The sequence below is a fragment of the Heloderma suspectum genome, chromosome 3, assembly GCF_057233095.1.
Source record: "Heloderma suspectum isolate Gila_16-S chromosome 3, 16-S_ref, whole genome shotgun sequence".
Lineage (NCBI taxonomy): Eukaryota > Metazoa > Chordata > Lepidosauria > Squamata > Helodermatidae > Heloderma > Heloderma suspectum.
Genome location: NC_139460.1, coordinates 59431779 through 59456067, shown reverse-complemented (window position 1 = coordinate 59456067; position 24289 = coordinate 59431779). Strand labels below are relative to the sequence as shown.

At 42.9% G+C, this 24289-nt stretch overlaps 1 protein-coding gene across 1 annotated transcript in view; it reads right to left on the bottom strand.

Annotated features, from left to right (window-relative positions):
- The window catches only part of EPHA3 (EPH receptor A3), a 357009-nt gene that overhangs the window by 3529 nt on the left and 329191 nt on the right, over positions 1-24289 (bottom strand). Inside the window, exons 13-16 of the mRNA XM_084843389.1 lie at positions 22358-22567; positions 20415-20564; positions 16519-16712; positions 1367-1522 (exon numbers count right to left, since the gene is read on the bottom strand). Of these exons, the coding sequence (XP_084699515.1) occupies positions 1367-1522; positions 16519-16712; positions 20415-20564; positions 22358-22567 (710 nt within the window). The remainder of the gene's footprint in view (positions 1-1366; positions 1523-16518; positions 16713-20414; positions 20565-22357; positions 22568-24289) is intronic.

The window sequence follows — 24289 nt, the reverse complement described above, 5'->3', positions numbered from 1 at the left end:
AAAAGATGGCTATGCGCTTTAACTAGCCTGAAAGTGTATCTTTTGGGAAGTATGGTGTAGTGGCTAGAGAGTTGACTAGGGCCAGTGAGACTTGGGTTGAAATCCATTCCCAGGTCCCCAGTGGGGACTAGGAAGTTCACTGGGTGATTTGGGGCAGGTCACTGTCTCTCAGCCTAATGTATCTCAAAGAACAGTGTTAAGATAAAATGGGGAAGAAGAACTCTTTCCCTGAGATCCCTGGAGGAAAGGTAAGGGTAACATAAAAATGTTGTGTGAATGCATGCATGTGCATGTGCACGTACACACACACACACACACACACACCTTAATCTATGTTTGCATTCGTACAGAAATCTTCATCTGCCAACCTGGCTGAAAGGTTAAAATACTTTGAGGTCAGTGAAGGAGTCTTCAGAAGTCTAAATCCTCCCCACCCCCACCCCTGTTAGCTACGAATGGTGGAATGAATGAGAGTTGAAAGCTTCCCTCCTCCTACACCACCACATCAGCCTAGCCAAAACTGGGCAAAGAATATTGTCTTTCCCTAAGAAATCAAAATGCTCCACTTCAAAAATATGGAGTCTGTTTTAGTGAAAAAATCTGTTATGTTTAACTACTACTTAATATTTTGACCTGCATCTACATTTTTTTCCCATCTAATACCAGGTTAACCCCAACCCCAATCTGAATAGAAATGCTACACAGTGAGAAACAGCGCCCCCCCCCCCCATTCAGGATTTGACAAGGCTCTTAAGGAGACGGAATTGCAGAAATGTAGATCTGCCACAGAGACCACTTCATTGTGTGATACTGACATATGGAGCTGATATATGGATAGTATTCTTCAACAAGGGCTTTCTGGGTAGTGTGAGTCTGGTAGTTGTTGTGTTGTAGACAACAACTACAAACATATTTGATTACTCAAGCTTTTGAGATGTAAATGGGCCCTGGGAACTTACTACTTCAGTGTTTTATGTTTTTGGTTTAGTTTTATGGTTGATGTCTTCAATTATGTATAACTGATGTATTTTATGGTTGATGTTTTTAATTATGTATAATTAATGTATTTTATTATGTTGTGTATTTTATTATGCTTATTATGTTGCATACTGCCCTAGTGTCCCTTGGGAAGAAGGGCAGTATATAAATAAAATGATAATGATAATAAGAATAGCAACAATAACATCTTAGTTGGTTTTAAAGGAGGATGTGGTGATCTCCCTGGTGTACATGACCCAATTTGGGGTCAGACATTACATTAATTTATTTAGATGTTTAACTGCACACAAGTGAGAAACCTTCATTTGGAAAAGTGTATGAGAAATGGAACATGAACCAAGGAAGCAGGTTTAAGACAAACTCTTACTCTGAGGAAATCTTGGCTATCGTATCGCACGAGCTGTATTCTACTCCTGTAAATATGTCCTTGCATTGTCCTATCCGAATGCCATTGAGCCAGTCACCTGTTGAGCGGAAAGCTGAGATTTCAATGCTGCTTTGGTCCAGAAGGAGATTTGATGGCCTGGAATAAAATGAATGTGATGATAGTAAGACAGCAGGAATACACTGAAATTTGCTTTCTATCTCAACTTAACATCTGTCTCAGCAGCAGAGTTCAGATTACTTGGAGGTTGCCTGTTCATGTGTGGAATGTGATGACTGCAGAGATCGTATCTGTTCAAGGTGGTTGCTTTAGGGAATAGCTATGTAATCAGAGAGCCTAAGGCTGCCATCTCTACCCACGTATCTCGGAGTAAGCCCCATTGAACTCAATGGGACTTACTTCTGGGTCAACATGTGCAGTACTGCACTGTAAGAGAACAAGCTCATGCCTTAAAATTACTGTTCCATTGCCAATGCCATCCATGACACACACTTCTATTTCTATTTCACAAAGCTGAGTTTAATTCAGTCCAGATTTATGAGTCTTGACAAACAAATCTCAAATAAGAGACTAGTTCACAGCAGTGATAAACTGGCTTTATAAAACAAATTGATCCTCTAACGCACAGTGTAGTTTTATGTACATTATTAATTGATGGCTTAAATAAGAGAAGGTTATCATTTCGAATACTGCAGCATGACTGAAAGCTTCTAGATGACTCTATTAAGAGCTGGTAGCACAAATTGCAGGCAACAAATACTTTGAAAACATTAAATGCTTCTGCAAAACTAAAACATTCTATACTGGCTTTCAGTTGTGAAGCATCAGAAAAAATACCAGAGATCTTTGTATTTGAGAAACCCCAGAGACAGACACAGAGGACTATTTTACACACCTGTTTGCTTCCTTACTAGTGTTTAGTGCTGCACTTTAAAAAAAGGAAGATTTCTTTGATTCTACTCTAAGTCTGGATCCCACCCTTACTCTTCCATGATAACACTATCACAAGTTGGTGTGTGCAAACTTTGGCATACACAAGTGTAGACTCATCCCCCCGAAGTCGCATATTCTATAATAGCCCTTTCTGGATGTTTCCCATTACTATTATTTCAGTTTTGGACATTTTTTAAAAAGCTCCTTGGATTTTTGAGCAGCAAAATTACTCCCCCCTCCATGCCAGCCAATCCGCATGCTCTGTGCTTTAATGTGACCCCTTGTCCATCTTTCTACAATCATACTAAATGCACTAAAACAGCACCCATGTTTTACACATGGAAAAAGCTGGCATTCTGTGTATGAGCTGGTAGAGCTATTTCGCTACATTACAAGGGTTTATTTTTCTAAAAATTAAAATGTCAGACCCATATGCTTACCTCTTTTACCTTTCCCCACTACCTGATAACAGCAGTTACAGGCATTTTCCCCACTCCTGATTCAGCATCTATTGCTAAATCTGAGACACAAATCCCGCTCCCCCCAGTGTTATACCTGGCAGGCTACCAAGTAGAGGAAGAGAAAGTGGGTGCTCACTGACTAAGGAAGCTCTCTCACTCCCCCAGGTGGCCTTAGAGGCATAGTAGTTTCATTTTTTCCTATCACCTGCCCTCTTGATTCTCAGGCCACCAAACGACAATGACAGTATGCCTAGGGATGCTAGAGAATTCTGCCACAGATTCCAGTGAGGCCGGATTATTTAGAATCTGCCCCCCCCCCCCGCAGTCTGTGGCGGAACGGAGCAATCTCCCCCGCCACCCCGTGAAACCTCCCCGGGACAGAACCTACCTGGTGTTGGCTGTCCAGTCCATCCACTGCCCCTGGTCCACGGCCACCATTTGCATCCCTGCTCTTTGCTGCGATAGGCTATGTAAATATATACGCAGCCTATCACAGCTAACGCAGGGACGCAAATGGTGGCCGCAGCCCGGCAGCAGATGGAAGTCCGGCTGCGGGCAGGCCCGGCTGGTGGCTCCACGGACTTGCCGTGGAGTGGAGCTGGCCGGGAAGGATTCCGAGGGGAGGGACGGATCGCCTCCCCCACTTCCACAGATGCCCCGGACCGGAATGGGGTAAGTAATTCATACAGCCCCTAAGTATGCCTGATTGTTGGCCAAGTCCTTTTCTCTGCTTCAGGCAGCTGGGAGCAAGCGCTGACGTCTCCAGCTGACAGTGCTCAGAATGGCCCCAATGCCTTTTCATTAAAAAGCATGGAGGCACACGGCCACCTCATTCGATGTTCAGCAATGCTACTGCTGATGGAGAGCGCAGGGGCTGGCTTTTGTTCCAGCCAATGACCCTGTCCACTTCTCGGGAGCTTGCGTCCACTTTGAGCTCTGTCCTCCTCACCAGGGATTCTCACAGATTGTTGTTGTTGTTGTTGTTGAGTCGTTAAGTCGTGTCTGACTCTTTGTGGCCCCATGGAACATAGCACGCCACGCCTTCCTGTCCTCCGCTGTCTCCCGGAGCGGGCTCAAGTTCATATTCATTGCATCGGTGATGCTATCTAGCCATCTCATCCTCTGCCGTCCCCTTCTCCTTTTGCCTTCAATCATTCCCAGCATCAGGGGCTTTTCCAGTGATTTTTCTCTTCGCATGAGGTGGCCAAAATATTTGAGCTTCAGTTTCAGTATCTGTCCTTCCGATGAGCACTCAGGGTTGATTTCCTTTAAGATGGACTGATTTGACCTCCTTGCAGTCCAGGGGACTCGTAAGAGTCTTCTCCAGCACCACAGTTCGAAAGCATCAATTCTTCGGCGCTCAGCCTTCCTTATAGTCCAGCTCTCACAGCCATACATTACTACTGGGAAAACCATAGCTTTGATTATATGGACCTTTGTCGGCAAGGTGATGACTCTGCTTCTTACTATGCTGTCTAGGTTTGCCATAGCTTTCCTCCCAAGGAGCAAGAGTCTTTTAATTTCATGGCTACAGTCACCGTCTGCGGTGATCTTGGAGCCCAAGAAAATAAAATCTGTCACTGCTTCCATTTCTTCCCTTTCCATATGCCAGGAAGTGATGGGGCCAGATCCAATGATCTTAGTTTTTTTAATGTTGAGTTTCAAACCAGCTTTTGCACTCTCCTCTTTCACCCTCAACAAGAGGATCTTGAGATCCTCTTTGCTTTCTGCCATTAGGGTGGTATCATCTGCGTATCTGAGGTTGTTGATATTTCTCCCAGCAATCTTAATTCCGACCTCTGATTCATCCAACCCGGCATTTCTCATGATGTAATCTGCATATAAGTTAAATAAGCAGGGCGACAATATGCAGCCTTGTCGTACTCCTTTCCCAATTTGGAACCAATCGGTTGTTCCATGTCTGGTTCTTACTGTTGCTTCTTGACCCTCGTACAGGTTTCTCAGGAGACAGGTAAGGTGGTCTGGTACCCCCATCTCTTTAAGAATTTGCCAGAGTTTGTTGTGGTCCACACAATCAAAGGCTTTAGCATAGTCAATGAAGCAGAAATAGACGTTTTTCTGGAATTCTCTTGCTTTCTCCATGATCCAGCGAATGGTGGCCATTTGATCTCTAGTTCCTCTGCCTCTTCAGAACACAGCTCGTACTTCCGGTAGTTCTCGGTTCACATACTGCTGAAGCCTAGCTTGTACAATTTTGAGAATACCTTGCTGGCATGTGAAATGAGCGCAATTGTACAGTAGTTTGAACACTCTTTGGCGTTGCCCTTCTTTGGAATTGGAATGTAAACGGACCTTTTCCAGTCTTGTGGTCACTGCTGAGTGTTCCAAATTTGTTGGCATATTGAGTGCAGCACTTCAACAACATAATCTTTTAGGATTTTAAATAGCTCAGCTGGAATACTGTCATCTCTGCTAGCTTTGTTGTTAGTAATGCTTCCTAAGGCCCACTTGACTTCACTCTCGAGGATGTCCGGCTCAAGTTCAGTGAGCACATTATCATGGCTATCAGGGACATTCAGATCTTTCCTGTATAGTTCTTCTGTGTATTCTTTCCACCTCTTCTTAATCTCATCTGCCTCTGTTAGGTCCCTGCCTTCTTTGTCCTTTATCATGCCCGTCTTTGCACAAAACGTTCCCTTGAGATCTCCGATTTTCTTGAAAAGATCTCTAGTCTTTCCCATTCTGTTGTTTTCCTCGATTTCTTTGCATTGTTCATTTAAGAAGGCCTTCTTGTCTCTCCTTGCTATTCTCTGGAATTCTGCATTCAGTTGGGTATATCTTCCCCTTTCTCCCTTGCTTTTCGCTTCCCTTCTTTCCTCAGCTACATGTAAAGTCTCCTCAGACAGCCACTTGGCTTTCTTGCATTTCTTTTTCTTTCGGATGGATTGAGTTGCTGCCTCCTGAGCAATGTTACGGACCTCCGTCCATAGTTCCTCAGGCACCCTGTCTATCAGGTCTAATCCCTGAAATCTATTCGTCTCCTCCACTGTATATTCATCAGGGATATGATTTAGGTCATACCTGAACGGTTTAGTGGTTTTCCCGACGTTCTTCAATTTAAGCCGAAATTTTGCAAGAAGCAGCTCATGATCTGAGCCACAGTCAGCTCCAGGTCTTGTTTTTACTGACTGTATGGAGCTTCTCCATCTTTGGCTGCAAAGGACATAATCAATCTGATTTCGATATTGACCATCTGGTGATGTCCATGTGTAGAGTCGCCTCTTGTGCTGTTGGAAAAGAGTGTTTGCTATGATTAGTGTGTTCTCTTGGCAAAACTCTATTAGCCTTTGTCCTGCTTCATTTTGTATACCAAGGCCTTGCTTGCCTGTTATCCCAGTGATCTCCTGACTTCCTACTTTGGCATTCCAATCCCCTATGATGAAAAGGACCTCTTTTTTTGGTGTTAGTTCTAGAAGGTGTTGTAGGTCTTCATAGAACCAATCAACCTCAGCTTCTTCGGCCTGAGTGGTTGGGGCAGAGACTTGAATTACTGTGATGTTGAATGGTTTGCCTTGGATTCGTACTGAGATCATTCTATCGTAATTGAGATTGTAACCCAGTACTGCTTTTCCCACCCTTTTGTTGACTATGAGTGCTACTCCATTTCTTCTAAGGGATTCTTGCCCACAGTAGTAGATATAATGGTCACCTGAATTAAATTTGCCCATGCTTGTCCATTTTAGTTTGCTGATTCCCAAGATATCAATGTTCAATCTTGCCATCTCATGTTTGACCACCTCCAGCTTACCTTGATTCATTGATCTTACATTCCAGGCTCCTAAACAATATTGTTCTTTACAGCATCGGATTTTCTTTTCACCACCAGACACATCCACAGCTGAGTGTCCTTTCGGCTTTGGCTCAGCCGCTTCACTCTTTCTGGCGCTACTTGGAAATTCCCTCTGCTCTTCCCCAATAGTATATTGGACACCTTCCGACCCGAGGGGCTCATCTTCCGGCGTCATCTCTTTTAGCCTTGTGATACGTTCCCTGGGGTTTTCTTGGCAAGAATACTGGAGTCGGTTGCCATTTTCTTCTCCAGTGGACCACATTTTGTCAGAACTCTCTGCCATGACCTGTCCGTCTTGGGTGGCCCTGCACGGCATAGGTTATGGCTTCACTGAGTTACGCAAGCCCCTTTGCCACAACAAGGCAGTGATCCATGAAGGGACTCACAGTAGATACGGTGAGGCAAAATAGAACCTTGCACCGACATCACCCTTCCAGTTGTGCGAACAGAGCAGCCTGTGCTAACAGTGCCTCAGTTACATCATTTTAGGCTCTGGAATTAATGGTCAAATGCCTCCCCTGCCCAACACATTTTTATATGGTGATGTCTATCAAAGCCCTATGAAGAAAGACTGAAAGAACTGGGCATGTTTAGCCTTGAGAAGAGAAGACTGAGGGGAGATATGATAAATGCTCTTCAAGTACTTGAAAGGTTGTCACAGAGAGGAAGGCCAGGATCTCTTCTTGATCATCCCAGAGTGTAGGACACAGAATAATGGGCTCAAGTGACAGGGAGCCAGATTCAGGCTGAACATCAGGAGAAACTTCCTGACTGTTAGAGCATACGAGCAATACAACAATGGAACCAATTACTGTTAGAGCAATACGACAATGGAACCTATTACTGTTAGAGCAATACGACAGTGGAGCCAGTTACCTAGGGAGGTGGTGGTGGGCTCTCCCACGCTGGAGGCATTCAAGATGAGGCTGGACAGCGACCTGTCAGGGATGCTCTGACTTGGATTCCTGCATTGAGCAGGGGGTTGGACTCAATGGCCTTGTAGGCCTCTTCCAACCCTACTATTCTATGATTCTAGTTCAATGTGTGGTAGCCAGCCCTGCTGCATTTGGGAGCCCTCTTGCTCATTCTGCTGGGTGAGGCCTTGGACAACTTCCCCAAAGTCCTACCCTGATGGTGCCATTGTATGCCTGTTATGATCTTCTTCTGCCAACCCAACCAGCACAGGCTAGTCTAACAGCGAAGGCTGGTGGCTCCAACTTTGATGGGGCTGTGAATCCATTCTGGGTTTGAGTCAGAACCAGCCAGAAGTCTGAAGGAGCTATCCAAGGTGCTGGACCCAATTTGGGGATAGGGTTCAGCATCTTTGATAGCTTCTTTAGAGTTCTGGCTGGTTCTGACTGAAACCCAGGATGGATTCTCAGTACCACTGAGATCGGAGCCACCAGCTTCCACTGATGACTAATACCTGGAGGGAAAGCCCCATGCAGATATACTCAACACAGATATATCTCAGGCATTTCAATCCATTAGGAGAATCATTCATGTAAAATGTTCCTCCTACAACTGGTTTCAACGAAGGTGCTGGCTTTGACCTGATAACTGGCTTTAACCAGTTAAAACCAACTGGTTTTAACTAGGGATGTACGGAAGTCACTTACCTTTTTGACGGGGTGATTCGCAGTGGGGGGGAGGCGCTCTGCACCTCCCTCCGAAATCCTAACCCAGCCGGCTCTGCTCCACAGCAACTCCGCGGAGCCGCCGGCCGGGTGCATTCGCAGGCACCGTGTGGAGTGCATTCGCGTTCCTGTTTTTTTGCCGTGATAGGCTACGTAAATATTTACGTAGCCTATCATGGCAAAAAAACAGGGGCACAAATGGTGTAGCGGCCGCCATTTGCGCCCCTGTCTTTTGCCGTGATAGGCTACGTAAATATTTACGTAGCCTATCATGGCAAAAAAAGGGAACGCAAATGGCGGCTACAGTGGCCATTTGCGTTCTTTTCTTTGCCATGATAGGCTACATAAGTATTTACACCGCCTATCACAGCAAAAATAGGGAAGTAAATGGCGGCCACAGATGCAGCTGCCATTTGCAAAGCAGCATGAATGGCACCAGGTAAGTGTCTCGTTTCGCGTGACTTTCGCGGGGTGGTGGGGCGGGGGGCTTCGTTCCGCCACAGATTTCGAGGGGCCAAATGCACTGGCATTCGTCCTCACCGAGATCCATGGCGGAATTCTCTGACATCTCTAGTTTTAACCCTATAAATCCCTACACGGCTTTTTAAAATAAAAAATGTCTTCATTAGGCACTGAAAACAAAACAATGTACGTGCCTACCTGACATCAATATTTAGTCAGTTGCTTTGTTGGTGCTCATGTTAATCTAGAGCTTTTCTACATGAGCCTGTTAATCAACTGCCAATCCACTGTATCTACTTTTGGTTTTATCGCAGAATTGAGATCCAAACGCTACACGAGGAGCGTTTCCTTTCCTTCTCTTCTGCTACATAACCTCTAGATGGCACTGTGGTATAATGGAATATAGCAAATACGCAAGTTAAAAAAGCATTTTCTTTCAGTTTTACAATTAATTTTTTTAGCATTTTCCGTGCTCTAAAAAAACTCATCCCAAGTGCTTTAGACACAGAAGCAAAACTGGAGGGTCACGACATTGTCTAAAGAACCCATAAACAATTGTGAGTAGGGAATTACTAGTGCACAATAAATGCCTCATGCAGAGGAGCCCCTAGATGCTGAAAAGAAGCTATTTCATGCTCAGTGTTGTTGTTTTAATAACTTGCCTCTGTTGAGCTGCTGTAGGAACGCTGTCAAGGAACGTGCTCAATACTTACGCAGTTCTCGTTCATGTACTGCATATTATTTCTTTGGATTCAATTGCAGCCAGTTCCCCCAAATGTCCATTTCAAAAATAAATCCAAAATACATACTAGTAACTATACTGAATGCACCTAGATAACTTCTGTTTGTCTCATGAAGACCACATTTGTAATTTATAGTTTTGTCTCTATAACTTCCAGGATCCCAAGACATTTATTAAAGTATATATGAAGTATGGAGAAGTTGCTTTTCTCTGGTCAATCCAACATAATCCTTTATTCCAATAAAAGAGGAATTGACTTAACCAGTTGAGGGTGGGGTGGGGGTGATGTATAAACAACCTGAGAAGGAGCAGACCAGCAGGAATACAAATTGGACAAGGTAGTAAAGCTTTTATGTTTCTTGCTGGGACTAGGGTATAATGATGACAAAAATATGAACTAATTTTAATACAAGAAACCATAGAATAACCAGCTTTGTAAAGTATCATTTTTCTCCTTGTAGGATTCATGTCATAAAAAAACACAAATTAAAAAAATAGTTACTTTCCTCCTTGGAGAGGACATCTGGACAGTTTATCAATGAACAGGAATTTGTCTCTCGCTGCGAAGAGTCTGTGATGTCTCCTCATGTGCATCAAGGGAATGCTGGGGTTTTGGAGCATCTGCATTCACTGGCTTCCAGCCCCCCTCTTTTTGACCCAGCCCCTAGACAGCCGGTCTAAACATGGAATTTATGGGCTGGGTGATGCACACCATAAGCTCACACTTTTACTGAACAAATTAGATGGACTGCAATCCGTGCAGCTGTAAATGACGTCCTGCAGGGTTCCACCTGATCTTTCACAGCTTTTCATAAATCAGGTCCTACTAACATCAGACTGCAGTCATTAAAAAGAAATCATGGAAATTACATGTTTGCTCAGGGGTAGTGAAACAACTTCGCCCAACACCATTCTCTCCCCCTTTTATTTTTGCCACTTCGCACTCTACCCAGCCAGATTTTAAAAATGTTTTTCATGTAGTGGCACAGAAACAAACAAAAACAAACTCTCGGTGCTCTTCGTTTGGGCACTGAGCATGGCTGGAAGGCTGCATGCATTGGAATATGGCTCTCATAAATAAAAGCACAGTAACCCACTCAACAGTGAGATTTCAGAGCCTACGTTCCACCAGTGGCCTCTTGAAGTCAGCTTTTATGGACCGACCTATTATGTTAACAGCTGGAATTCACCTTGTTCTTGCATGCAAGCCTGGAGAGCCATGGTTTGCTGTCATGAAGATGGATGTTGCCACATTGCAAAGAACTTTCTGTCACACCACATCATGTCTCGAAATAAACATATAAATAGCAATGGAGCGCTGCCTCCCACTGCTACAAATCGCTTCTCTGAGTGTGCCAGCTGTCCAGTGGGAAAGAGATAACTCAATTTGTAACTGCTACCATCAAGCACTTCTACTATTTGAGAGGTAGCATTGTGCTACTAAGGGAAGTGTTGGACACTGTACCCTGTAAGATTCCAGGTCTATTTTTACTTGTCATCTTAGCTGATTTTCCTGTGCTGCACTTGAGTTTCCCCAGATTGGAGAGCATCTATGTCAAACTAGTAATTTTAAATATTTGTATCTTTGCTTATGTAAAAGTCTGCTGGAGATTCCTTTGAGCAAATCTGACATTTATGGCTTATAAAGCCAAGAACCAGAATCCTAGACTAATTATACGATCAACATAGTTATTGTCTCTAACCTTAGGCAGGCACAACTGTGTGATTTTTTCTTAATATTATCTTGCTGCCAAACGGAAGCATAGATATATCCACTTCCCAACAGGAGACCAGAAAATAAATGACACACTGAGGAGACATTGGAACGTTTTGTTGACTTTAATTATCTCTGTACCGCAAGGAGTGCAATCTTTGCCTTTACAGCTATTTATGGTCATTTTAAAGAGTCACTCAGGTAAAAATTAGTAACTTTGTTCTTAAATAAAATTGACCTAGCTTGTGGAACATTTGCTTCCCCTGTTATTTCTTTCTGTTGTGTTTGCTCAGTACAGTAATAATCAGATGGTAGCTTCTTCTGGTCCATGAGAAAAACACTCAGACATATATATCAAACATCAAAAGCACTTTCTTAGTCTTGGGACTGCCATTTTGAACGTCTTGCCTTCAGATGCCCAAAGCTAATATAACAAATGCCCTCAAAAGTGTAAAAGTCAACTACCAATAAGTGCTTTTTATTTGTGCCTTCATTTGGATTATGATTATTGTTATTATACTGTTAGTTTGTGGGCAGGGGTTTGTTTTTAACAGAGCTCAATATAGCTCCTAGGTTTTGAGGCACTTTATCAGTAACAAACATTATTATGTATATAGCACCATAAATATACACTGATGGCATAATAAAAACAACACCAGTAATAAATAACAATGATTTAGCACTTGCCACAGCCATCCTAGTTCAGCACATGGGAGGGCTTGAGAAGTGCATGCAGGGAAAGGAAGGGGAAAAGAGTGTCAGGTGGAAGAAGAATGAATCATCCTTTTGGGCTGTTGTGAAGTAGCATTTGCAAGAATTCCAGTATTGGTTCAGCATATTACTATTGGATGCGGGATGGCCAAGGTCAAATATTTGCCTTCCGTGAGGCTGTATCGCAAATCATTGGATCACAGTTGTCAGTTTCACAGAGCTGCTCTGAGGATAAAATGAGATAATGGGCTGGTTCGCATGATCACAGCAGCCCACCATGGCTTATTTAAAACACGGTGGGTTGCTGTGCACGCTGGCAGCCATTTTGAATATTCAATCCCCAATCAAGGACTGCCATGGTTTGCCATGTCATCCAAACCCAGATAACAGAAGTTATTGAGGAGGAAAACAACCCTCCAAATAACCCTACAACAGACCAATAGACAGATCCATCCATCCCTACTAGCCTTGAGGGCTAAAGAGCTATGCTTAAATGTGCTCCCTTGTTCAACACTATACTTTTACCAATGGCTCTTGATTGCCAAGTACTATGAGGTTTGAGTGTTATTTAAAAATAATTGTACTGGGGTTTTGCCAGTTAAACAGAGTTTATTTAACTACAGTGACTCTGAGAGTTGGAAACCCTAGGAAAAAGGGTTGTATATTTCTCTTCCTTGAAAGAGAGAGTTGTTCCTATGGTTGGAAGTATGGATTCCATGAAATCCACCAACACGTTACTATAGGACCTGAGATCGAGAGTTGGAACCTGACTACGTAAGTCATACTTTAGTCTCATTCCAATCAATAGGTCAAGTTAGTCATGGCTAACTTAACTCCTATCAGTGAAAGTAAACCGATTAACCTAGGCTGAATCTACACATAGCAGTTTTACTGTTATCATACTGCAGTGATAACTACTGGGGCACATGACATCAATGGGCACCAACAGTTATCACTTCAGTATGATAATGGTAAAACTGCTATGTGTGGATTCAGCCCTTGTCTGGATCCAATCAAGAATTTAAGGGAAGGGAATATTATACTGGAACTGGACAAGATTTTCCTTTCCCCTTCTCCCTGTCCTGGTTGATGTTCCTAGGGTGTCAGTCAGGAGCCCTGCTGCTCAGGCACCAACTCCCCACTCCCTGCACTACCAAGGCTACTCGACAGAAAAGGATCAGACACGACACTGCAGAATCTTCTTGGTCCTGGGAATCACATAATCCCAGAGAGACAATTCTATGTCATTATTGCATATATAGCTCCATGATCTACTGTACTCCCCCAGTATGGGCAGCTTGTTGCTAAAAGATGCCACAAGGCCTGTCCATCTATACTTCCAGATGTTTTTCACAAACCTCTGCCAATTGGGCAAGCAATCACACCTGGAAATCTGACACTGAAAAGGTTTAATAGGTGAGGAAGGCCACCTGCCTCCACATTTTGCCACCAGCTTGTTTGCACTCAACCTGTTGCATGTATGGAATCTTCCTGCAGTAATATCAAATGGTACTGGGAGCGAGTCACTAGATTTCTCCCAGACATCTATCTGTTATTCAGATTGTTTCTGTGTCCCTGTTTACAAAAAAAAGGTGTTCTAGTTAGATGACTGATAAAATCCTGGGCAGGGGAACTTCTCATTAATCACAGGACAGTTTAGGGTGTGATTGCTTCTGGGTGACCACATAAGGGATTATCATAGGGCCCAAGAGAGTCCTTCCCTACCATCTCTTGGTGCACACACCACTATTGTCGTCGTCGTCGTCATCATCATCATCATCATCTTTATATTCCACCATTCTTCCATCAAGGTGACTACATGGGTTCCCAGATGGTCTGTCCTCCAAGCACTAACCAGACCCAGGCCTGCTTAGGTGGCTGCCTTGTGTGCCTCCAGACCATGCACTTATTTATTTATTTCTATTTTTATCCTGCCCTTCATGAAAAGCCCAGAGTAAGTAGCTCTTCCTGTTCCAATTCTTCTCCCCAGGGACCCTTCATACTTCTCCCCTCCATTTCTATACCACCTGCCTCATCCATGCCTTCTTGCTGAAACCCACTTGCTTCTACACATCACATTTCTTGGTGATTTCCTCAACCACGACATTTTTCCAACTACTTAACCATTATCAGTCAAAGCTAGAGCAGTTGCAACCAGGCTAATATATGTTGATGGACAAAGGGGATTGATTTACTGCCTGCTGATGTCACAAAAGCAGTCACACCATCTTACACTGTCAGTAAGGATGCAGGTTCCTGAAATACAGCATATTGCCTCCTTTTGGTTTTGTTCCATCTGCTTTATAACTAAGTCCAATATTCACAATTGTGAAGCAATACTCAAGGGGCTGAGAAACAATAAGCCGAACTAGAAAAATAATGGAAGTGATCAAAAATGAATGAACTATGAACTTGCTCTAAAAAAAGTAAAGACAATCTAGACATTATACAGATTAAATTAGAGGGAAACAAAAGTTAACAAGGCTCAGACACCCAGACAGAACTGCAGGAGACAAATCAAAGAAAGTATGATTAGGTTATGCAATTCTCTCGTAGAGTCACAAACTAAACTTCAGCAAAACTTAAAATGTTGTACTTAGGCTTCTCACACTGCATTCTAGAAAAATAAGTCTATTGTACTGGACCCCCCCCCCTCCCCGATTACAAAAATCAAACCATAAGTGTGAATGTACCTAGTAAGAAAAAAAAAAGACCATAGAATCATAGGGTTGGAAGGGGCCTACAAAACCATCGAGTCCAATCCCCTGCTCAGTGCAGGAAGCCTGATTCCTAGGTGGTCTCCCATCCAAGTACTAGCCAGACCTGACCCTGCTTAGCTTCCAAGATCAGATGAGACCGACACACATAGATGACTCTGATGTGCTGGCCAGGGTGTGAAACTCTCTGATAGTGATGTACGAAAGTCACTTACCTGGTCCCGCAGCTTGCTTTGCGGTGGGGGGGAGGCGCTTCGGTTCTCCCCCCGAAGTTCAGGCCGGGGGGGGGGAGGCGCCCCGCCTCGCCCGGCCGAAATTCAGGCCGGGGAGAAGTGCCCCGTCTCCCCGGCCGCAAAATACAAAAGTGATTTTTTTAAAAAAAAACAACACACCCATGGTAGGCTACGTAACGATTTATGTAGCCTATCACGGCTAGATTTCCAAAGTCAGCCGTGATAGGCTACGTTAATCGTTACGTAGCCTATCACGGCTGACTTTGGAAATCTAGCCGTGATAGGCTACGTTAGTCGTTATGTAGCCTATCACGGGTGTGTGGTTTTTTTTTTCATTTACCTTGTAATGGCGGTGGCGGCAGCTGGTCGGAAGACCGGCCGCCGCCCCCGCCCCCGCCGAAACGCCGCCGAAACGCCGCCGGGACCCGCCGCTGAGAGGGACATTTGAGGGAGGTAAGTCCCATCCCGGGGGGGGCTGTGGCGGAGAATTTCACCAACAATTTCGGGGGGCCGAATGCATTGGTATTCGGCCTCCCCGAGGTTCGTGGAGAAATTCACGGCCATCCCTACTCTCTGACCCAGGAGGTTTGTGTAGTCATTACTGTTTCTCTGCTGCCACCTAACCACCTTTTTGTTTTGTTTTGGCAGGCGTTTGGCCCAACCACTGTAGGCCCGACCACTGTGACTGGGGAGGGGCTGTAGCTCAGTGGTAGAGCATCTGCTTTGCAAGCAGAAGGTCCCAAGTTCAGTCCCTGGCATCTCCAGGTAGGGCTGGAAAACTCTTGCCTGAAACCCTGGGGAGCCACTGCCAGTCAGTGTTGACAGTTCTGGGTTCAATGGACCAATGGTCTGACTCAGTATAAGGCAGCTTCCTATGTTCTCCTTTGCTCCCTCTGGAATGTAGTCTCTCTCTTAAATTTTTGCTATCTCTTCTGTTCTGTTTTTCAAAAACAACAAAACGTGTGTGTGTGTGTATATATTAAATTGATGTTAGCTACCTTAAGCATTTTGCTTGGGAGCGGAAAAGTGATGTAAATATCCCCACATGCATACAAAGGCTTGTTTTGGTAATTTATTCTGAATTATTAGTCCGAGAGAGGGGCAAAAAGATATTCAGGGGCCCTAATCGGTGGAAATCCTGTTATTCTCCACTATCATCACCTTGCATGGTCCAGTTTCTGGAATTTCACTAGGCATTGCTGACATACTTTCAAACCTATATTCAGTTCTAAGGGCTAGAAATGTGCTTTTTAAAGGGAAATGCAAGATTCAGGAGGGATTCTCTTCCCAATCACATTTCTGTGCTTGTTCAGCATGACCATGCAGTTGGGGAATGCACACTGCTCGGATAATTCTCACTTTCTTAAACCATAGCAGCCCCAAGGTACTGAGCACTTCTAGCTTTCTGTTGAACTGGGCTATCTCTAGCTTGTTGCTTCATAGACTTTGAAACTAGGCGTTCATCTACCTCTTTTACCAGCTGGCTTTTGTACCACCCCAAACAGTCAGTTATTCTGTTTGCTTAGAGGAAGATACGTACAGTAGATAGCAGCTGAGTTTCCCACTCTCCACCCCCTCAAGAGCCAAGCTGCTGATATGTAATGAGTGTAGGGGAAGAAGTGAGTGGTGGACAGAGCAAACATGTATTTCTGGAGGTGGAGAAAGCAAACACATTCATGTTCAGTGTGCAAGATGTAGAATGTATTGTGTCACCTTGCGGCCGCACTGGTGATTATTTTTAGACTGCTGGGATTGCGGATCAGCTTGTCCAAGATGCTGACAATCTGCTCAAACTTCGGTCTGTTGTTTCTGTCTTTTTGCCAACAGTCCAGCATCAGCTGATACAAGGCAGCTGGGCAGTCCATGGGTGGTGGCAAGCGGTATCCTTCCTCCACAGCTTTAATTACCTGCACAAGGAGAAGAGATTGTAGAAGCTGAAGGACGTTGAGTGAACGTTGTCCCCTCTGGTTTTGCAAGTGACATCTATTACGTTATTGTGGATGCTTCACATTTAAACAAAGTATTTATTTTATAATTGTTCTGAAACTAATGTCCTCCTCTTTATCCGCAAAATAAGCTGCCTGACAAAATGGAGATACAGAAAGTGACAGAGGAAGCAAAAGATAACCTATACGTCTTGGAAGACGGCGATACTCAATCTTCCCTGATGTTCAAATCTGATTAGACCAAATACAAGTCAGTTTAATGCATTTCTACAATACAAGCTTAATGGCTCCAAAGAGAAAACACCTGGATTGCTTTTGTACACTCATCTCCCCCCCCCCCTCCCATTCCTCAAGAGCCTGTAGGAATTGATATTTGAGATCACAGAGCATAGCAAGATGTACTGGTCCATCTACCTTGGTATTATCTGCAACAACGGGCAGCAGCTCTCCAGGGATTCAGACAGAAGTCTTTCCCAACCCTACCTGGAGATGCTGCAGCTTGCATCAGGGACCTTCTGCATGCAAAGCATGCGCTCTGCCACCAAGCTACGGCCCTTCCCTTAATCATGAGAGCTTTCATTGCAAGATATTAATCTGAATGATAATCTTAAGGCCTTATAATTATAATATTTCGCATAATATCTAGTAACACAGAGACACAAAGAGTCCTAGAGTACTAATTTATATGTCTATCAATTTTTAAGTAATAGAGCATTATACCAGGTGGCCCAAAAGTAGGTATACAGTTGTTTAGAATGTTGATGGGAAGGGGAGAGAACTGCTCTTCCAACAAGATGGGGCCCCTCCTCATTATGCTTTTGCAGTAAGGGACTATCTTGACAACACCTTCCCACAGCATTGGATCAGATGACGTGGCAGCATTGAATGGCCGCCACGTTCACCCGACTTAACACCAATGGACTTCTTTTTGGAGAGCGTAGTAAAGAATAAGGTTTTTGAGAGGAATCCCTGGACAGTGGACGAATTAAAAGAGTTCATCTCGTGTACTGTGTGACACAATGTTCTGGACAGGTTCAAGGAACACTGCAACATTGATGGAATACAATTTGAGCACTTATGAGATTAAACAGTGTGAAACAAATGTAAATGTAATAAACAATGTAATAAAATGCAGATAAACTATACTGTATACCTACTTTTGGGGCACTCTGTATGTGTGTGTATATATGTGTGTGTGTGTGTGTGTGTGTGTATATATATATATATATATATATATATATATAATCATTTACAGAGAGAGGGCAGTATTCTGCTATAAAGTATCCATTGGCAGCTAGTAGCTTAGCACAACTATTCCTCCCATCACCTTTGCAGAGAGGCTGTGCTCCTTGCCATTACAAGCAACATAGCTTGAAAGAGACATTTAAAATGAAATATGCTGAAGATAGAATAGTTGCTAATTCCAGAAATATTGAGCTACACCAAAATACCCATATTTCTGCATTGTTCAACACAGTTGGCTACATATTCCCTGAGTTATATGATTGCCGACAGATGACTTAAGGGCCTAACAAGAACATGGAGTAGCAATAAGGCTAGATTGCCAATAATTGCCGTAACAAGCATATTTCCAGTCCTGTTGGGTTTTGGCTTGAGAAGCTGTGGTTGTGTGGTTTGTGTGTGTGAAATCAACCAGATTTTGTGCTTCCTATAATGCCCTTAGGAAAATGACTGAAAAGGAGCAGACAGCTTTAAAAAATACCCTGTGGTACATCATAAACAACTCTGCTTCCTAATTTTCATTTTAGGAGGAACAATTGTTATGAAATTAACTACTTCTAACCCAGCAAGCTAGGCAATACTATTAATTAGTCCAAGACCATGGCTCAGTGCTGACATAACATTTTTTTTAATCTCTCTGTTGTAGCTAAGAGATTGGAAGCTTGGGGATCCTTCTCCCTCTCCTGCAAGAATCTCTCCTTCCTTCTGTATTCGAAGTTAAGGGAACAATCCTATCACCTCAAGACACTGTCTAGAGGTCCATAGGATATGCTCTTTTCAAGGAACCAACCTTAGAGCCCGCGCTCCGAGGTCAGTTCCTGTAAAACCGATCTCCCCCCATGTCCGCACTGCCTTGGAGGCAGCGCAGAGAAGCCCTGTCCTCCGCACTCGGAAGAGGAGCGTGGAGCGACTGAAAAGGGCCAGGGCTGGGGGCGTTCTGGGGCGGGGAATGCGGAGCTGTGTGTAGGACACATCCAATGTGTCATACAGCAGCGTCCTCTCCCCGTTGGCTCCCCTGTGGCTAGACAGCCGAAAATGGCTATCTTAAGGAAAATAGCAGGGCAGGAGAGGCATGGAGGGAATGATTCCCCGTGCTTCTCCTGCCTTGCTTTGGATAGGCAGTCGCTTCCCAATTCGGAGGCAGCTGCCTATCTCGATAGGATTGCGACCTAAAGCTACTAAGATGAAGCATTACATTTGCACCAATGTGAACACTACCCATGGTTACTTTTAACCAGGGGTTACATATTGCCTTCATACTGCACTAACATTGGTACAGACATTATTCCATGGTTAATGTTGAAAAGGGACAGGGTAGAATTCACACGGGACTGAACATGTCTATCTCTTAACCACAGTTAGGGCGAAATCCTGTGCATGTTTAGACAGAAAAAAGGCCTGTGCTGACTGGGGCATGCTGGGAGCTGTAGGCCTTTTTTCTGTCTAAACATGCATAGGATTGCGCACTTAAGAAATGAGAAGACTTTGTATCTCCACTGGTGCAAACATCCCAGCAACCCTTTTAAAGCCATTCAGAAGCAGAACATGGTTCGCTCCACTGTGATATAGCCGGTAGTCTTGGTAGATGAGAACACATATTCTGCAATTATACCTCCATTTGTAAACTAAGTAACAAAAAGTGCCTGGTTCCACTTGCTCTTAACCATATGTTTGTTTAGGAAATAAAATATGACACACAAAATTTATTCTCATTTGCAATACAAGTATAGTGGTAGTCAGAGTCTGTAACTTTTAATTGACTCATGTGGAATAAATCTAGGCTACACCAAGTGAACAATATGGTACCTTTTAAAGAAGGATTTTTGGAAATACTATATTCCTAAGAAGCATAAAAGGGTGGCAGATCTGCTTAAGTTACTGATGTTGGACAGCAATACATTCAAAGCTATCTAAATGAAACTCTCTGTTAGAGACTTCTAAACAAATCAGTCACTTCATGTTATCTGTTCACTGCATTCAAAGGCATTTACTTCTTTCAAATCTTAAATAGAAATGCTCTTTTTAGGCAGTTCCGCTCTAAATGGCTTGGTATACTCATAGAAAAGCTCAACAGAGATACAGCTAAAAAGAATCAGGAGACATTTAATAAGGTTCTATAAAAATTATTTAGAATGGCTAATGTAAAAGAATTTGTGGTCTTTTCTCAGGTTTATTTGAATAATCTTTCCAGTTCTATTCTGTAAAAGTTCAACAGGTCCTTAATTCCCACCCCTCACCCCCCAGCAAAAAGAAAGTACTTTCAGACAAAAGAAAGACGTTCAAACTTTATGGAATGACAGTGTGCCAAGAAGAAGAAGAAGAAGAAGAAGAGAAGAAGAAGCAGCAGCAGCAGCGGCACCAGTTTGTGTTGTTAAACTTTGCTTCCTCTCACAGCTTGAGAATGTAATTCAGTGTACTCACATCCTGATTGGACATCTCCCAATATGGTCTCTCTCCATAGGACATCACCTCCCAAAGAACAATCCCATAGCTCCATGCATCGCTGGCTGATGTGAATTTGCGGTAAGCAATAGCTTCTGGAGATGTCCATCGTATTGGAATCTTGCCTCCCTACAAGCAGAAAGGATAATATACCACAGCAATGTAAAACATTCTGTCTTTAAGAATATACTAAAGTTTTTAAAATCTGAAAACACAAAACATTACTGTCTTTTGGAATATGAATGTTACTCATGCCTCAAAGCAAAACTCTGTTAAAATTCTGTGCTAGTCTCAGTATTAAGAGAGCCAAATAAGTCTGCTTCAAACGTGACAATATTCCTACATGGAAACTGCTTCCCACATAGGAAAGACAATGACAATATATTTGCCCTTTAATCTCTATCTCATAGAATAGAATCTCATAGAATAGCATCATAGGGTTGGAAGGGGCCTACAAGACCATCGAGTCCAACCCCCTGCTCAATGCAAGAAACCCGATTCCCAGGTGGTCTTACAGAACACATACAGATGTCTCAGGGAAATAGATTACAGATTTCTGGGGCCACTTCAAGAAAGGCCCTGCTCCTAGTAGATGATAATCTTACCTTCCTAGAGGTAAAATTAATCTGGAATAGGGCCTCACTGGCAAATCTTAGAATTGTGTAGTTGTTTCATGATCTCAATGGCCCATTTCAAATGTCACACTAAATCATAGATTAGCATGATGAGAATGAGCTGCAGGAAACCTCGGGCTTGCCTGCTTCTTCCTCTCTCCTCCTCTGACATGACCGTGAGGAGGAATCTGAAAGCTTATGTTTCTGTTTTTGCTTATTGTGTTATCCAAACAGACAAACTATAGTTAATGTTAACTGTGGTCTGAAACAAGCCAACTTGAAACCATCTGAAACAGTTTGGCAGTTCATGAAGCAAAAACAGAAGTGAAAGTCCTCATCATTGCACTGCTAGAAGAGGAGAGCGGAAGGGGGAGAGCCTAAACCTGAGGCTTGCTGCGGCTCATTCTATCATGCTAAACTATGGATTCGTGTGATGTTCTAACACAGCCATTGTCTGAGGACATTCTCCTGTTAATACCGATCAGAACTCCTATCAGAAAAGGGACTTGGTATGGGAAACATCGTGTGATGGTCCTTGATTCCACTGGACGCCACATAAACCACAATTTCATCTACCAGATCTAAATAATGCTTTTTTATGACTGTCATAAAAGAGAAACTAATATGATCCACAGAGGTGTAAAAGACTTGCCTTTTTTGATCTGAGCACCATTTGGGCTCTCTCTGGAATTGTTAACATTTCCCCTCAATTTTGCTAGATGTAGGCTGGACTCCTGTACATACTTACTTGGGAATAAGTCCCACTAAACTCAGTAGGATTTACTCCTGAGTAGACATGCATAGGACTGCACTGTTAAGGACGTATGATTGGGCTCCGAAATATTTTTAGAAGTGTTCTCAAATTCCAAAGCTGCCTGTAACTGACAGCTTCTAACATGGGTGGTGGTGGTGAGTGGGAGGACCATGTCCATTGCCTGGAGCTTCTTGGGGGAATGGTGAAACTTGAATGAATGAATGAATGAATGAATGAATAAAAGGAAGAAAGAACATTTTACATAAAGAACATTTTAAAACCCACAAAAGGCTACAACTGTAAGTGTTTATGCAACCGTTGCCACTGTGATTGTGAACTTGGCAGAATAGTTAACGAGCATAAAGCGGTCACCAATCTGTGTTAGATGATCTTGAGTATGTTCCTTGTATAGTTATACTAAACAGTTGCAAACAGAATAAACGATCTTTTGGTTTTTTAAGCACAGAATGATGTAGTTGGGGAGGCTCCATCTTATACTTGACTCTCAGACGTCTCTGGCTTCATAGTAATAATTCAGAGGTCACTGAACTTACCCTTGTTGTGTAGGCAGCTTCTGGATCATCCTCCAGAACCCGGGAGAGGCCAAAATCAGAGACCTTGCATACCAGGTTACTGTTGATGAGGATGTTGCGGGCAGCCAGGTCACGATGGACATAGCCCATATCTGACAAGTACTTCATGCCAGATGCAATTCCTCGAAGCATTCCTACTAGCTGGATGACTGTGAACTGAGCATCATGTTTCTGTAAAACATTTACAACAACCTTTCAGCCTTTCAGCATACACAAGGCTCGTATCCACAGACATTCTATGAAAGTCAGTGGGAACTTGCTTTGTGAAAATACTATGCCAAAATGCACCACTTAAAATAAGAATAAAACTGTCCAAAGTATTGTCAAGTGAGACATGGGTAATCTCATCTGTTCTTCTTTCTTTCTTTCTTTCTTTCTTTCTTTCTTTCTTTCTGTTATAGTTAAACACATTGTATGTCTCCGTTGGATTTTGTTTCCCTCTCAGTTGATTGTGGATGCTTAATTTTGTTGAAACCCTTAATTCTCAATTACCTGATGACTCTCCCAAGTTAAATGGATACATAGGAAGGCTGATAAACTAAGATTACATATATAACGGATTCAAATTGGCACATTCTAATGAAACACGATCTTTGACTCTATATTATTTTTCATTGTATGGATAATATTGTTTCATTATTTCCTTTTGGCAAAACATGTACAGATCCTTCTTTGCTACCCATGTGTCATATATAGCAGGCCTTCTTAAATTGTCACCCGCCAAACAGAATGGAAAGCACCAACCATGTTGACAGGAGAGCAATATAACTCCTTTTTCTTTTTGAGATGGAGAAAAAGCCACAAAACTCTCCAGCCTTCAGCTACAATTTTCACATTATCACTCTCCATATGAGGTGAAAATAATTTGGTCCAAATGTGGACCAAACTAAATTCTCAAGTGACCCCATGCCTAGCGGGAAGAAGGCAATCCCTGTTCTGTGAGTGGAATGGAATTTCGGATCCAAACTATGTACTCTATTATCACTACTAAATTTTATAACTTATCACTATTAAATTTTGTAAAGCAAAATTAAAATTTTGTAAAGCAAAAATTACACTATAATAAGCTTTTAAAAGTCATTTCATAATTTTCAACGTACAGTCACAATTGATGACCTAAATCAGGTATGCACAACACGTGGCTCATGGGCCGCATGCAGTCCCTGCTGCCCCCCAATGCACCACAAAATGAAAATATACACATATACATCCCAATGACACTCTGTAGTGGCTACTGAACACTAAAACAGACAAATTTACCTTTGTCCGTTTTAGCACTACTGAAGGTTATGGAATGGTTTGCTGCCTTTATGTATGTATGTATGTATTTAAAAATCCTCTCCTAGTGCAGCCTGCAAAGGGGAGGGGTCAAAATGGTCCCTGGATCTCCCACAGTCGCAGCTTTTGGAAGCATCCATTTGGATTAGAACAGGGAATTTACATTTGTAAGACAAATCCGAGTCAATATTTAGGAGGGGTGGGCATGAAATTACAAGTGAGTTATTACTATCATCATCGTCATCATCATTATCACCACACACAACAGTAACAACAAAGAGAATGAAGATATAAATAATGATTTTCAGGAAAAGCAAATAAAGAATAACAGCCTATTTTAGCTCCTGATGGTTGGCATCATTCTTTCAAAGTGTCAGTTAAATCCTTGTCTTATCCTGACAATTAACCCTTAAGGGCCTTTCTATGCCATCAGCCTAAGCCTGTGTCAGTCACATTTTAGCTACCGATAGTGCCAAAACATGTTTCTTGGCTCAAAAATATTAATTTCAGCAGCTTCTAATGTTCATAATAAAGTGAACATTACAGCCCCTCAAATTTTTCTTCACTGTGGATTTTAAACCAAGCTGGAAAAGAAGTTAAGACCTCCCTGCCACC